The sequence below is a fragment of the Micropterus dolomieu genome, linkage group LG02, assembly GCF_021292245.1.
Source record: "Micropterus dolomieu isolate WLL.071019.BEF.003 ecotype Adirondacks linkage group LG02, ASM2129224v1, whole genome shotgun sequence".
In the NCBI taxonomy this organism is placed as follows: Eukaryota; Metazoa; Chordata; class Actinopteri; order Centrarchiformes; family Centrarchidae; genus Micropterus; species Micropterus dolomieu.
In genome coordinates this window covers 6,165,308-6,179,338 of record NC_060151.1, presented here as the reverse complement: position 1 = coordinate 6,179,338, position 14,031 = coordinate 6,165,308, and the positions used below count along the sequence as shown (strand labels likewise).

At 39.7% G+C, this 14,031-nt stretch overlaps 1 protein-coding gene across 1 annotated transcript in view; it reads left to right on the top strand.

Annotated features, from left to right (window-relative positions):
* Positions 1–12,330: 12,330 nt before the first annotated feature.
* Positions 12,331–14,031, top strand: part of LOC123958058 (NACHT, LRR and PYD domains-containing protein 3-like) — a 6,854-nt gene continuing 5,153 nt past the window's right edge. Inside the window, exons 1-2 of the mRNA XM_046031239.1 lie at positions 12,331–12,594; positions 12,706–12,804. Coding sequence (XP_045887195.1) covers positions 12,390–12,594; positions 12,706–12,804 — 304 coding nt within the window. The 5' untranslated portion in view covers positions 12,331–12,389. The remainder of the gene's footprint in view (positions 12,595–12,705; positions 12,805–14,031) is intronic.

The window sequence follows — 14,031 nt, the reverse complement described above, 5'->3', positions numbered from 1 at the left end:
TGTAATTTCCCCTCCTAGCCTCTCACATCTTTGTTGGTTGACAATATGCCTCATATTATAGATACTGTATAGCTGTTACTACTGTACACTTTGTGAGGTGCAAGTATATGCTATATTTGTTTAATGTTTTGCTTGTATTTGACATGAGGCATTCCTTGGGATCACTATCAATATAGTTAGGCTATCTAATCAGTATTGTTTGAGATAAGATCTATAACACCTTCTGTTCATTTGTTTGTTTATTATAAGCCTGCTATGTACATATGTAAAATATTGGCTGACTTACCAAATACTTTGCACTGACTCACGTCTTCTGTTAAAAGTTGCACCTGAACACACTGCAACAACTACAGCTGACAGCCAGCAGAACACTGGAGTGCACGTATGTTGAAAGAGTGACAGATTGTAACTATAAAATAATGCAATGCTACAGTCTATAGACAGATTGATGCCTTTCTTTTTCCTGATAAAACAGTTTGATATGCAAGCTGTATAAAATACCCAAAAAATAAACAAGAGACATTTTATTAAACATACAACACAAATGTCAGACATAGTGTTATATATATAGTACCTCCTTCAAGTACGGACGTGCCGCTTGTACACTTTAGCTTTTGTATAGAAAATAGATGTACCATGTGAATTAACAAGCTCTGGATGTGGATTTTGTAACCTTTGGACAGAGTCACGCTCACTGTTTCTCTCCATTTCCAGTCATTGTTCTGAGCTAAGCTATCTGGCTTGTAAGAAGCTTCAAATTTCTGTATTTATCAGTTTATAGTACTGTCAACACAGAAGCGTTTTTCTTTTCATAAATTTTATAGTCACTTGAATGCAACATTAAGGCATCATAATGAAAATAAATATTGTATCGTGGCTCCATTTTCAACCGGACTATACATTAAACATGGCAGCAGGGCAAGCGTCAATTATAACATATACAAAGAAAGAAAAACATAAGTAATTTAACTGAAAAAGTGGGCAATAAGATCACATTCATATTTCAATAAATAATTCTTGTAGAATGCTTATTGTATGGACACATTTTCAAATCGACTCAAAGTACTTTCCAATTCAAATGATGGGCAGGACCTCGAGAGCTTCTTTTCTCACAGAAACGTCTTTCAGTCTCAGGCGTGTCTGATGCAACAGCTCCCCTTTTAATCAGTCCATCTGTATACATGGTACACTGTAAACATGATGAACAGTCATTGCGTATTGGGTTCTGAGCTATGCCAAAAACACGGGTGACCTACACTGTACCTGAATGCATACAGAAAGGCTGCTGCCGTTTTGATAACGTGCAGCTCATGCCTGTTTAGACAAGGTGTAGACTAAGCCTATTCCCCAAAATGTGAAACTGTTATTTTAATATATTAGATCGATTGGTTGAGGCAGAAACAAGAGAAAAATTTTGAGAATTCATAGCCTACTTATTACTTTTTACCTGCATTTATATAGATAATATTTTTCAAAACCCAACCTGAAAGCAGATGATTGTCATTAGATTTCCTATATTCCAGGATGTGTGGGTATTTCTGTGTTTGAACAGTTTGTTTGCTGTGTGTGTATCTGCCCTACGTGCGTCCAGACTTTGTACCCAGTGACTGAAGCTTGAACACACACTGCTGCTTTCTGGATGAATGGTCAGCGACAGCAACTTTGCTGGGGTTTTTCATTTTCACGGCAGTTTCTGCAGTTTCCAATCACTCTGGACGCTGACATGGGAATAAACTGCAGTGCTTCTCCAGAGACCATAGACTGTCTGTACGACACTGCCAGGTATGCAAAGAGGCGACAAATTGAACCCTTATCCCTGGCAGCATCTTTAAATATGTTGTTTTGTGATTTGGGTGAACTGTAAAGATGTGATGTCATCGCATCATATAGTGAAAACTTAATCCTGACGTAGCCCCAGTTTTGGGGCAGGGATAATGTGGTGGTCCAACCCAGAATGCTATAACTCTCCAGCCATGCAGGCCTGGTTCCTGAAGCATCCCTGGATCCATCACTGACCTCCATGCTTTCCCTGAACTCCTCTTGGGCTCTGGAGCAGCAGTACTCCACTCTACAGAGCGGTATGACCCGGCAGCAGAGACTTGCCTTCAACCGTGACCTCCACACCCTCTTCGGAGGAAACACCACGGTCGGATCCTACTGGTGTTAAATTTGCATCCATCATGTGTCACTGTCCCACAAGCTACCGTATGCATGTTTTGCCTGGCATTAGTCATGCCTGGAACATTATGGAATTATATTTATTATCTAGAGAAAGTGTCACGTACCACCTCATGCATTTTAGTGAACGTAGTTATTACTGTGAATATTTTAAACATTTTTAACATGCATGCTTTAATATGAAATAGAAGTATCGATTGGAGACCAAAAAATGAAATAGGGCAACAAAGTACTACATAGTGCAGAAAAGAAACATTTTCACGCCTAAATAAATTTGCACATTGTTTCATGTATCAATCAGCCCAGGGCTTCATAACTATGTTTATGACATTGGGAGTTCTGGAAAGATTAGCATTGCAAAATGTCACATGCTCACAGCCTCAAATGCAACAACAACTTTGTTACTAAGTTATTTATACTAAGTATAATTGTCTATGTGTGTCTGTAGGTGAGTTATGGGGGTGTGGGTGTTGTTGCACTTGCCCTCTCAGTCCTGTTTGAGATGCTAGCCCATCACCAGACCACAAAGTCGGGCCCCCCACCTCCAGATCCCATACGCAGAATGTTCGGGGCTGATGCGGGGTCGGACATCAGCTCCATTGCCAGCGAGTTTCTCAAACAGGTTGAACAGGATTTTAGATGTAATGCCGTAATCATAGTAATGTTGATTATTAAGGTTAAACCCAATCATGAGTAAAAACATGGGCCTGAGCCTTAAAGAGAAACTATTTTACTTCCCATAAACAGCAGCCACTGTGGCCACAAGTGGCAATTACAGCATCATGTTAAATGCTAACATATAGTGTAACAATAACACAAGAAGAGAGTAGTCATAAAGTTGGTGGACTTACTCAGTAGGGTCAGTAACACAAGCTACTAGTCATACCAGACCAAGTAAGGCTGGATTGAAGCAACACACCCCTTAAAGTATTGTACTGAGGAAGTGTGTATTACTTACAAATCCAAATTTTCATTTGAAGGAAGGAGAAAGTGTCATTTCTCCTTTCATAAGCTTTAATTGTGGTAAAACACAACTGAAATTTTCAGTGTTACTGTTACCCTTAAAAATAAGCAAATATATACTTGATGAACACACAGTATGTTTGAGCTGCCAACGCCATACTCATGTCACAAAGTATTTTTTATTTTGTAGCTGCACAGAGACATATTTTAGTACTATCACCATCATAACAAGGTGCATTATAAGATTGTATGTACTAAATGTACTACTACTGTAAAACTTATACACTAAATCTTCTATAAGAAAACAGTAAAGTATCCCTTAATACCACAAAATGGTTGTTTGGAGGCACGTTGATTCACTCTCAACGTCATTTACCGTGACAGATTCCTGGTGCAGCCAATGACCAGCACAGGATGACAGCACTGCTGGAGAGCTACGAGGGAAAGCTGCGTTCCGAGCTGAAGGATTTCTATGAAAGGATGATGTCACCGGAGAAGAGCCCTCTCAGCTCTGCCGGGGTTAGCTTTGTCGTTGATACAAAGCAACTACAGAAATTACAAATATTAACAACAAGCTTGTACATCTGTTAATACTGCTGTTTCTTACAGTACTTGGCTAGATGTCATGTGCTACACTGTGACCAAAACGGTAAATCATAAGTAGCGCTTTTGTCCCTGTGGTAATTCATTAGTTAATCTAGTGTTAATAAGTGTGCTAATTGTTTGTTTTAACCCTGTGTTTGCTGGTCCTCTGCTGTATGGTTGGCTCAAATAATTTCAAATTGCAAACAAACTGTAGTAAGGCCAGGGTCAAACCTTAAACACATGGCTAAAAAGGGGAGTGTTAGAGGGAGGTTGTTCAAATTCTTGTACCTCATTCGTGTGCAGGTGAAGCAATGGATGAATGGAGCTGCTCTCCACGTCCACACCTTCCTCCACTGGAAGCGTCTGACCAACTCATCAGCTGGAGAAGTCTTAAGTCTGGGCTACCTGCATCGTGTTGACCCTCTGCTCAAGACCTACAGAGAGTATCTGCTCAAAGTGGTACCGCTCCCCTCTTTTATAACATGTCCAATTTCTGCAAGATAAGGGGGAAATTAATGACTTTATTATTCAGTTTACAGTGCAGATATTTACTATGAACTTCAAACAGGAACGGTTGTAAACACCCAAGGATAATCAATCCCACAGAGCATTGTTTTCCCCACAGAGACCACTGGAGGTCAGTAGACCTCTGTTTACAGGAGCAGTGATAAAATACAACCACAAGGGAACAATATACAGATGGGAAAACAAAGCAGCAGAACAAGTCATCCTACTGTATTATGACTCATAAGCATTAACTTGATCGTATGTTGACTCATACTTTAAACTCGGTTGTCATTAAACACAGAGACACAAATGCGGTGGACAGAATATTTGGATCACCTCTCAGTATAACCACAATACAGTTCAACAGCAGCACAAAGTACGTTCTCCAAAGAGATCATACAGTGGAATCAATGCCTTTTTTTAAAAAACAGTTTAAAACAAAAACTGAGCAGTAAGCTTCATGAAGGTAGGATTTATTTGTAGGGCTGTTGTATTAGCCCTACAAACAAATCATATTTCTGATCTTGGAATCATATAAAACATGAGTGTCAGCCGATGACCCCTCCCTCTGTCACCAGGTTAAAGTGTTTCCAGCCTTGAGTCCCGCACCCAGTGGGCTGCTGATAGTGGAGCCTCTGCGAAACGTGACCCACAGCGTTCACCTTAGAGTCTGCGAACATAGGACTGTCCAGCGGACCCTGGTGGAGCGCTTCCTGTCAGACCAGAACCTGCAGAGGGGAAAGGAGTTCTTCCAGACCTCCCACAAGCACCATGATGCTCTGATAGCACAGCTAGGACACTTTCAGCTGAGCATGGTTCCAAAACAATTCAGACTGACTGGCTATTATTGATGATCTGGGGCCTCATTACAGAATGTTTTCCTAACTGCTTGTCCTATCTTAACTTAAGTTTCAAAGATTGGAAAAATCCTATCTTCCTATTACAGAAGCAATTCCTAAACTCATGACTGTGTCCTATCATATCTCAGACCTCGTTTCTTATCTTAATCTGGATCCTTGACAACTCACTTCACTTATCCCGGGCTAAATAGCAAGCATTAATCATGTGGTGGAGGAGAGGAAACTCCCAAGTTCTCTTCCCAATTATCATCCCAGGGTAAAGATTTGATTTCTTACATTAGGACAGTTCTATAAAAGTTAAATTCCCATCCTAAGATGGGAGTTTTCCTAAATGCAGTTAGGAAACACGTTTCTGTAATATCAAAAATCCAAAATGTCATCCTTTTCTGTACCAAGTTTCAGAGGCCCCTGGCCCCAGATGTTTAGAGTGAATCATAACTGGTTACTTATTTACTTACTTACTTATTACATCACTGCTCACCCAATCCAAAAATCCAAATAATGGATAGTTGCCTCACACAGCATTTCACTGCACAACAAGAAGTTGTTTTATTTAGTACAAGAATGCTGATGTTCAGTTGACTTGCCTGTAAGTTTATGTCCATCCCAGCCATATTTCAAAAGAGCCTGCATCTATCTAGTTAACCATTAGTCACAGAAGGCTGCTAACTCCAATTTGTGCCTTCCATGTAATTAAAATGGAGTCACAATTTTTCCCCCTCAACAATAATTTAGTGCAGTTAACAGCAATTGTCCTGGCATAGCTAAGCAGCCGAAGGCATGCAGGCCTGTCAAGCTTTGGATTTCTTTACTTGTCAAAGTGTGTGTGCAGGGGGCTGTAATAAAGGTGGTACTATACATGCAAAGAGATTGGATTGTGGGTTTTTTAAATTAAAAACTGTTATGGCAGAAAATTGTGTCCTCTTACATTTAATCTTTTATGTATGTTCTTTTACTATTATTATTATTATTATGTATTATGTTTTTATCCTTAACCTTTCCTCTCCTATACTCCTTATGTTGGTCCACATTTACTAGGGTTTAGGTCCGAGCTGTGAAATTTATTTTGGTGTTTTCCTCTCTTGTTGTTCCTCTCCTCTCCTGGAATGTTCATTCAAGGCCGAGAGAAGATCTCTGTTCCCCAAAACATAGAAACCTAGACTGTGTAAATGATGATGCATCCCTTTGCTTGGGGCCAGACGTTAGTGACTGTCTTAGGAGACAGAAGCTGTGTTCAGCGGAGCCCTGATCTTCGCTCCGCTCCAGAAAGAAAAGGAGAAGAACTTGCACGGTGAGAAATGAGTAGATAAATTGTTAAAAATAAAGAGAGTGAGACAGAGTGAAGGAAGTGGTCTTATATCTCGCGCCTGAATGATTTGCAGGACCCTCTATCTGCTTGTAAACTGACAAGTGGGTGGAGAGTGGAACTTGATCAGGGGATCGCGGACAGACGTGCCCTGGTTTTCTCTGTGGTGTCTGAGGGTTTTTGGGGTTTCCAGCTGATAAGTTAGGTTTGCTTTGCATAGCCTCAGACTTAACCGAACTCAGTGGATTCATATATTGCTATGGACCCGAGTACACACTAGCTAGAGAGAGTAGACTATGGCAAGAGTAAGAGTAAAGTGAAGACTGAGTCTGAATCCACTCCCAGATTACCTTCACCAGCTATGAAATTGATGACTAAAATGTTAGACATTAATGGGACAATTTGATAAGAGGGTTGAAACAGGTTTCCTGCAAAATGGAAGCTTTAGTCTACAACTATTGAACCAGCTAAAGACATGTTTGGAGAGAAAGGAGAGCAGAAATGCAATAGAGCGTGCAGTCCTGTCCAGAGGAAAGAAAAGTAAACAAACTGCAATTCAGATGGGTAGACTAGAAAAAGGCAAGAACTGAGGACAAGGAAAGCTCAGAACTGAAAATTAGAATAGATTCATTAAGGATCTGATTAAACTGATTAGCCTATTATTGACTGATCAACTGATTATATCTTCTTTAACCGAGGTACACAAGTCACGGGATCCATTCTGGCTGATCCAGTCCTGGACTCTGTTCCTCCTCCTCCAGAATGCTCCAGTCCGGGATCCAGTCCAGTAAGAAGACCACCGGTATGCCCTGGTGCTGCTGAAATCTGACCAGGCAGCAAAAGGGAGATGAAAAACCATGAATTAAAGACCCACTGCCGGTGCACAGAAGGAAATGTGCTCTGGTCCAGTAAAAGTCCAATAAAGAGACATTGGCTCTCCCTCCAGATGCCCAGAGAAGGAAATGCCAAGAAAAAATAGGACATTGTTGAAGCCACGGCTCATGTGACCAGCCTGACTGAAACCTCCAACAGCTCCACAGACACAGCTGGAGCAATTTGGATAAGGTTGTCAAAGAGTATGGGCCACAATGACTGAGATAAAACACAGTGATGAGAAAATCAAATCAAGCTGGACTTCCACAAGATCAGCATAAAGATTTCTTTCTTAATCACCATCATTATCTTCATACGTCACTCCAGCCTGACAAGAAGGAAAGCAGTTTGAAGTATGCTGAGTAAAAAGGACAATGCACAGTCCAGAATTAACACTGGACTAAGTTCTGCCCACATGATGCAGGCCAGCAGCTGAACAGCAAGACCAGACCGAATCATGTAGGACTCTTCTAGTCCACGTGACCATTACCTTAGAACTACAGCGGTCTAAAACAAGACGCAATGAGACCCTACTAGTTCTGAGTTAGTTAGAAACTGCCGCTGCAGTAAGGAAGAGTTGTATTTCACAGCATGTCACATCATGGAAGACAGACAGCACGACAGAGCATGTTTAACACGAAGATAAAGCAAGAAGACAACTGTCAAAAGAAAATGATTGATGCTGTATCAAGTCATCCTGGTACGAAGAAACAGACATTACAGGGGGGAGAGGGCAAAGCAAAGAGCAAAAGTGGACATTGGAAAGGAGATTTTGAACAATTTCTAAAGTGCTTTCCCTCTTTTGTTGTTCCTCTCCTCTCATGGAATGTTCATTCAAGGCCGAGAGAGGATCTCTGTTCCCCAAAACATAGAAACCTAGACTGTGTAAATGGTGATGCATCCCTTTGCTTGGGGCCAGACGTTAGTGACTGTCTTAGGAGACAGTTTATTCTCTTTTGTTAAATACATTTTTCAAAGACAACGGTTTGTTGTAACTCAATTATTTGCTCAGCCCCTCACCAGGAATATAATTTCCGCCACAAAAACAAGTTTAAGAAATGGATTAAACCGTATGTTCGTCCGCTCTTACATGAGCTGCAAATATTACCATGCACGGCTAACTAGTGTACCACGTACAGTAGTAACCTAACCCAGCATAATACTTCCAAAGCCTGGGGCATTTTATACTACATTACTTTGTCTGGTTACAGGTTACATTAGCAAAAAGCTACATCCACAGGGTAAAATTTCTTCACTGTGTGGAAGACCCTGTACATCTGGGGGCCCTAAGCAGGATAATAATGGTGGCCCTGTCTTGCACTGGATATGCAGTGAAGCATAGAACCAGCTACCGTATGCAGTCATTACCCTTACGCATTTTATTTGTATCTCAAGCAACATGATGGGTGGCAGTTCTTTCACTGATATTAAATACATTCACTGAAACACCCAAAGTAAAACTGACTGCACTTGCCATTTTTACTTCTACTTTTATCTACTAAATTTTAACAATGGCATCAACTGTGTTTGTCCCATAGTCTATATATAAAGAGGCAACTCAAAACATGCAGTATCAAAACATCTGGTAAAATAGTTAGATATATAAATAGAGATAAAGACATGGCGGCAACAAATAGGACTCAAAGATGTGTCAACTTGAGAGTGGCATGATGAAAGCCTGGTATGAAATAATGTAACATTAACTTTTGCTGTGATTAGTTGTTTTATTCATTTTGAAGTCTATTAGTTTAAGGCATTATCTTGATCATCATAAGGGATTCGGCATTTCTACAAACAAACAGCCATGAAAGTCACCAAAGCTAAACTGCCAGCAAGTCAGTGGTGTCTCAAACACATTATCATCTCTAATTCCTAATTCTTATCATTTCAAGTTAAAAGTTCAACTTACTCTTTTTTTTTAGCAAATATCTCCTGTGAATGAAATATAATCTGCATTCAATAAAGAAGTAGTCATACATTTGAAATAACACACCTGGATTTTAACATATTGTAAAAAGACTCACAAAAGACTTAAAATTTGCTCAGGGATACAATGGCGGACACAGTTGGGGGAGTGAACCCGGGTCTCTCACACCGAAGGCATGTGTCTTATCCATTGCACCATTGCCACCCACATGATAAAATGAAATAAATTCTATGTAGATGTCATAATGTATCTCTACAATAACTAATCTTCAGTTTCACTGCTCATGGCTAAGCAAGACGATGGGAAATATGTAGTAATATTTATAATTATGTGCAAGACAGACCCTCTTGAACTGTTGTTTATGCCTCTTTTTTGGGGTTGGGTGGAATTCAAGTCTTAATTAAAAGAGACAGACCCCCCAATCCCCCCTGTAATTCGAACATGCTAAGTTGTACCTTCAAACTTCTGCCTGTCTTAGCTCTCCAACATATCCCAAAACTGAGAAGAATCGTGGTTTTGACACGGGGCCAATGAAGGTCAAACATTATGCCACCAGTCTCCAGTATTACCTACCTGTGTTTCTTGATGTCTTTTGTGGATTATTGAACTATTTTCCTGCTTCCGTGTTTGGATTTGTTTGCTTTATGTTGAATCACTCACCCGTTTTGGACCTACGTCTGTCTCCTCACTCCATGTAAGCCTGTTCACCTCTATTTCCTATAACCCTTTTAGAAATGCTTTGAAGTATTGTTTCATTTCCCCACATACTATCAACACATTGTGCGGTGCACAGAAGTCTCTGCTGGGCTGGGGTTATAATGTTTTACTGTGGTAATAAAGAATAGTGAAGTTATAAGAATGTGCAAGAGCGTCACTTTGTGTTGAAAACTGGTGGTGGGGACATAAAGGCTCAGATTAGGGGCGTGATGATACACTTGTGTCATGAGACCTGACGATGGTCAAAAACTACATGGGAAGATTTTATTTGGTATTTTGAAGAGACATGAAATGCTGAAATATAGTGGGGGGTCTAAGGGTCCTCCCCCAGAACTTTTTGAGCATTAAACACTTCATTTCCTGCACTCTGGAGACATTTTCTGCTCCAATTAATGGTGGAAATATCTTCATTTTTATAAAGAGAAACAACGTTTTTCTTAAGTTACTTTTTCTGGCACATTTGTTTCTTCTATATTGAAATTGCATTGCATGTTTTCTTATTGTGCAAGTAAACCCTCCTCAAAGCATTTTCATTACTTGGTGTTATGATCTATTTTTCAGAACATTTTTGACAAATCTCTTTCAAAAAGTGATGGGGACAAAGTCAGCTATTTCAAAATGTGGTGGGGACATGTCCCCAGTGTCCCCAGTGTAAATGACACCTCTGAGAATGTGACAACAGCCTTAAAGGTAGGCTTGGCCAGGTAGGCTCTCCTTTCCTGGAATGATAGGTCTGTTTGAAGGAAAGAACAGACTGTTCTGTCAGTGGCTGACACATGGATGAATATTATTCCTAATTTGGCCTACTACCTAGCACATAATTTAAAAATGATCAAAATCACTTGCTGTAGCTAATCAAACAGTCTGGGAAGTGACTCCATTTAACATTATTAAAAAACCTAACTAATACCAAATGGCCTTGTTAAGTAGGTGGAGCTATAGACTGCTATACCTTATGTTACATGTAGTGTCGTGAAAATTTGAGGAATCTATTCTATGGTGATTGACAATGAAACATTTTTTAATAAGTCACTTTCAAAAGCTGCCAGTTTTGGTTGACAGTAGATGTCCAACAACATGAACATCTGTTGAATGAACAGTCAATGAATTGAGGAAGCTGCTATCACTATAAAGTTGTTCTTTCTAGCCTGCTTGGTTAAAAGGTTAAGAAAGATTTTTTTTTTTTTTAAAGATTTAAGGTGCAATACTTAGTTTTGTTCCTTTTAACAAACCTCTGCCATTATGAAATCAATGGTCTCAGTATTTGTAATACTGTGAAACAGATCATCAACAAGGTTTTTTTTTGGCCAAAGGATGTGTCTAGAGGGTATGTTTTTTACACTCTCACCTTAAATATACTGTATTTCCTATGTGCATTTTTGTTTGAAAAACATGCATTCTTGAAAGATTGAATCTGAATGGCTGGGAAATGTTAATGCATTAACTAAAAGGGCCTATAATAACACTTCTTTGTCTTATGTCTACACTGTTCCTGCTGTGTTGCTCTATTTTGAAAGTGAGGAATAATGACTGTGAATGTTAAGATACTAGTAGTACCATATACTTTATTGTGTTGTTTTGTTAATTCCAGGAGTGAAAAGATGGACATTTAACCATGTTTCTTAGATTTTTTTTTAAGTGGATGATGTTTTAACATAGTGACTGCACTGGTAAGGTCATCTTTCCTGTTTGTCCTGTTTCAAATTGTACTCCCTTACACTGAGGAATGTAATTAATTAATGAGTAACGTGTTACTGCCCAACACTGAGCGTGATGGGCTTCATAAAAACAGGATCTTGACAGATTATTGTAGAAATGCATTACATTGTACACACTCAAAAATGGAGGTACGAGACAAGAACATTTCTGTACTTACAGGTACACTTTTCAAGAATGTTCCCTCAAAGGTACAATATTGATCTTAAAGAGGCCAGAAGTGCACCTTTTGACTACAGAAAGGGTACAAAGTGATTTAAAACAAAAATAAGAACAAATCTGTACCCTTTCTGACAAAAAAAGGGAACACCTATAGGAGTTCCCTTTTTTCGGATGGTAAAAGCCACTGTGCAACAGCAAAAGTGACGCACATTGTACTCCTGCAATGCTGCATAAAAAGGAACTCATCTATTGGTCCAATGTTACTGAGGAAATGTGGAAATAAAGAAGTATATATGTCTACTGTCTACTAAGGGATGTCTACAGAACCAATAGTAGAACAACTAAGTGCATGCAGATATCTTCTATATATGTGTCTTACAAAGTAAATTTAGATATCTATCATCAATAGATATCTTGCAATTATAAGATGGGGCATAATTCATCTTGAATCTTTTGAGTCTTTTGTGTAAAAAATTGACTGCTGTTTTTATCAGTCACAATGACCTCACTTAAGGAGACACTCTGGATAACCATGGAGGACTTGAGGGAGGAGGAATTCAAGCAGCTGAAATGGCTCCTCCAGCAGGCGGACATCATGCACACAATCATCCCACATCTCGAAGACTACCCAGCCATCCCTGTGAGCCGGCTGGAGAAGGCAGACAGGCAGGACACCGTTGTTCAGATCATTCAGATCTATGGCCCTTATGGAGCTCTGGAGGTGACCAGAAAGGTTTTAATGAAGATCAACAGAAATGATCTGGTGCAGCGATTACCAAACATCACCTCAGTACCAAAAGGTACGTTATGGGAATGGGATATTGATGAGATGTAAAAGCTGTTGACTGGTTGACTTGTGTTGAAGCCCTTGTATCATTTCTCAGTCTTTCATTCTGTCTCTGTTGCTGTAGATGTTGGTGATGTGGGGAGTTCAGAAAACAGAGAATCTTCCCCAATTAAATCACAAGCCATGTCTCCTCAACTTTTCACTACAGACAGTCAAAGTGAAGGTAAAACTTGTTTGATGAACTTATGCTGCCATGTCAGCTGTCTTGCTGTCACACATGTTACCCATTATCTTTGTGTGGATTCATTCAAAATTGCCTCAAAATGAACCAAGTGTTCAGGTTTTTGGGAAACTGTCAGCTCCTAGTAATTCTGGTGTGTCTTATAATGCAGCTTAACTCTTTGTTTTTGGCTAAGCATTGTGCACCTTTTAGGCCACTAGAAGTCACAACCCGCTCTACCGCCTGAGCCACAGCCGCCCCCAACTTTTGATTATACTTAAAGTGAGAATATTATTATCGTTATTATAGATTCAACTGGTTAACACCTCAAAAAAACACCTTTTAGAATAATCAAACAGCGCCTGAAATATTATTTGATAGTGGAATTTATTTTTTGCCATGCTAGCAGCATGGCTTTATGGATGGCAATGTGTGTATGCACATTTGTCTGTAGTGTTCAGTCATTTTGGTCCAGAATGAAATTTCTCAACATGTGCTGGATGGATTGGCACAGAACGAACAGACATTCATGATTTTCACAACTATTATCCTATTGGCTTTGGAGATCGCCTGACGTTTCCTCTTGACATTTGTGTTTTTTGGGGGAAAGTGTATTGGATGGATTTCCATGAAAGTTGGTACAGATGCTCATGTCCTTAGGATGAATTGTTGGTTATGTTGGTGACATTTCATCTACCGCCATCATCAGATCTAAATTTCAATTTGTCCAATATTTTGGTTTCCCATTAGCCTCATAAAACTTTGTTTTTAGAGGAGAAACCGTCTGAAAGTGTGTGTCGTTGCTCTCATTTGTTTAATTTGTTGGTCCTAATCCCTCTCCATGACAGCAGGCTTTTTGCTCCTCCTTTAAGTGTGGGCATAAAAAAAAAAATATATATATATATATAAAATAAAGGGAACACTTAAACAACACAATGTAACTCCAAGTCAATCACACTCCTGTGAAATCAAACTGTCCACTTAGGAAGCAACACTGATTGACAATCAATTTCACATGCTGTTGTGCAAATGGAATAGACAACAGGTGGAAATTATAGGCAATCAGCAAGACACCCCCAATAAAGGAGTGGTTCTGCAGGTGGTGACCACAGACCACTTCTCAGTTCCTTTGCTTCCTGGCTGATGTTTTGGTCACTTTTGAATGCTGGCGGTGCTTTCACTCTAGTGGTAGCATGAGACGGAGTCTACAACCCACACAAGTGGCTCAGG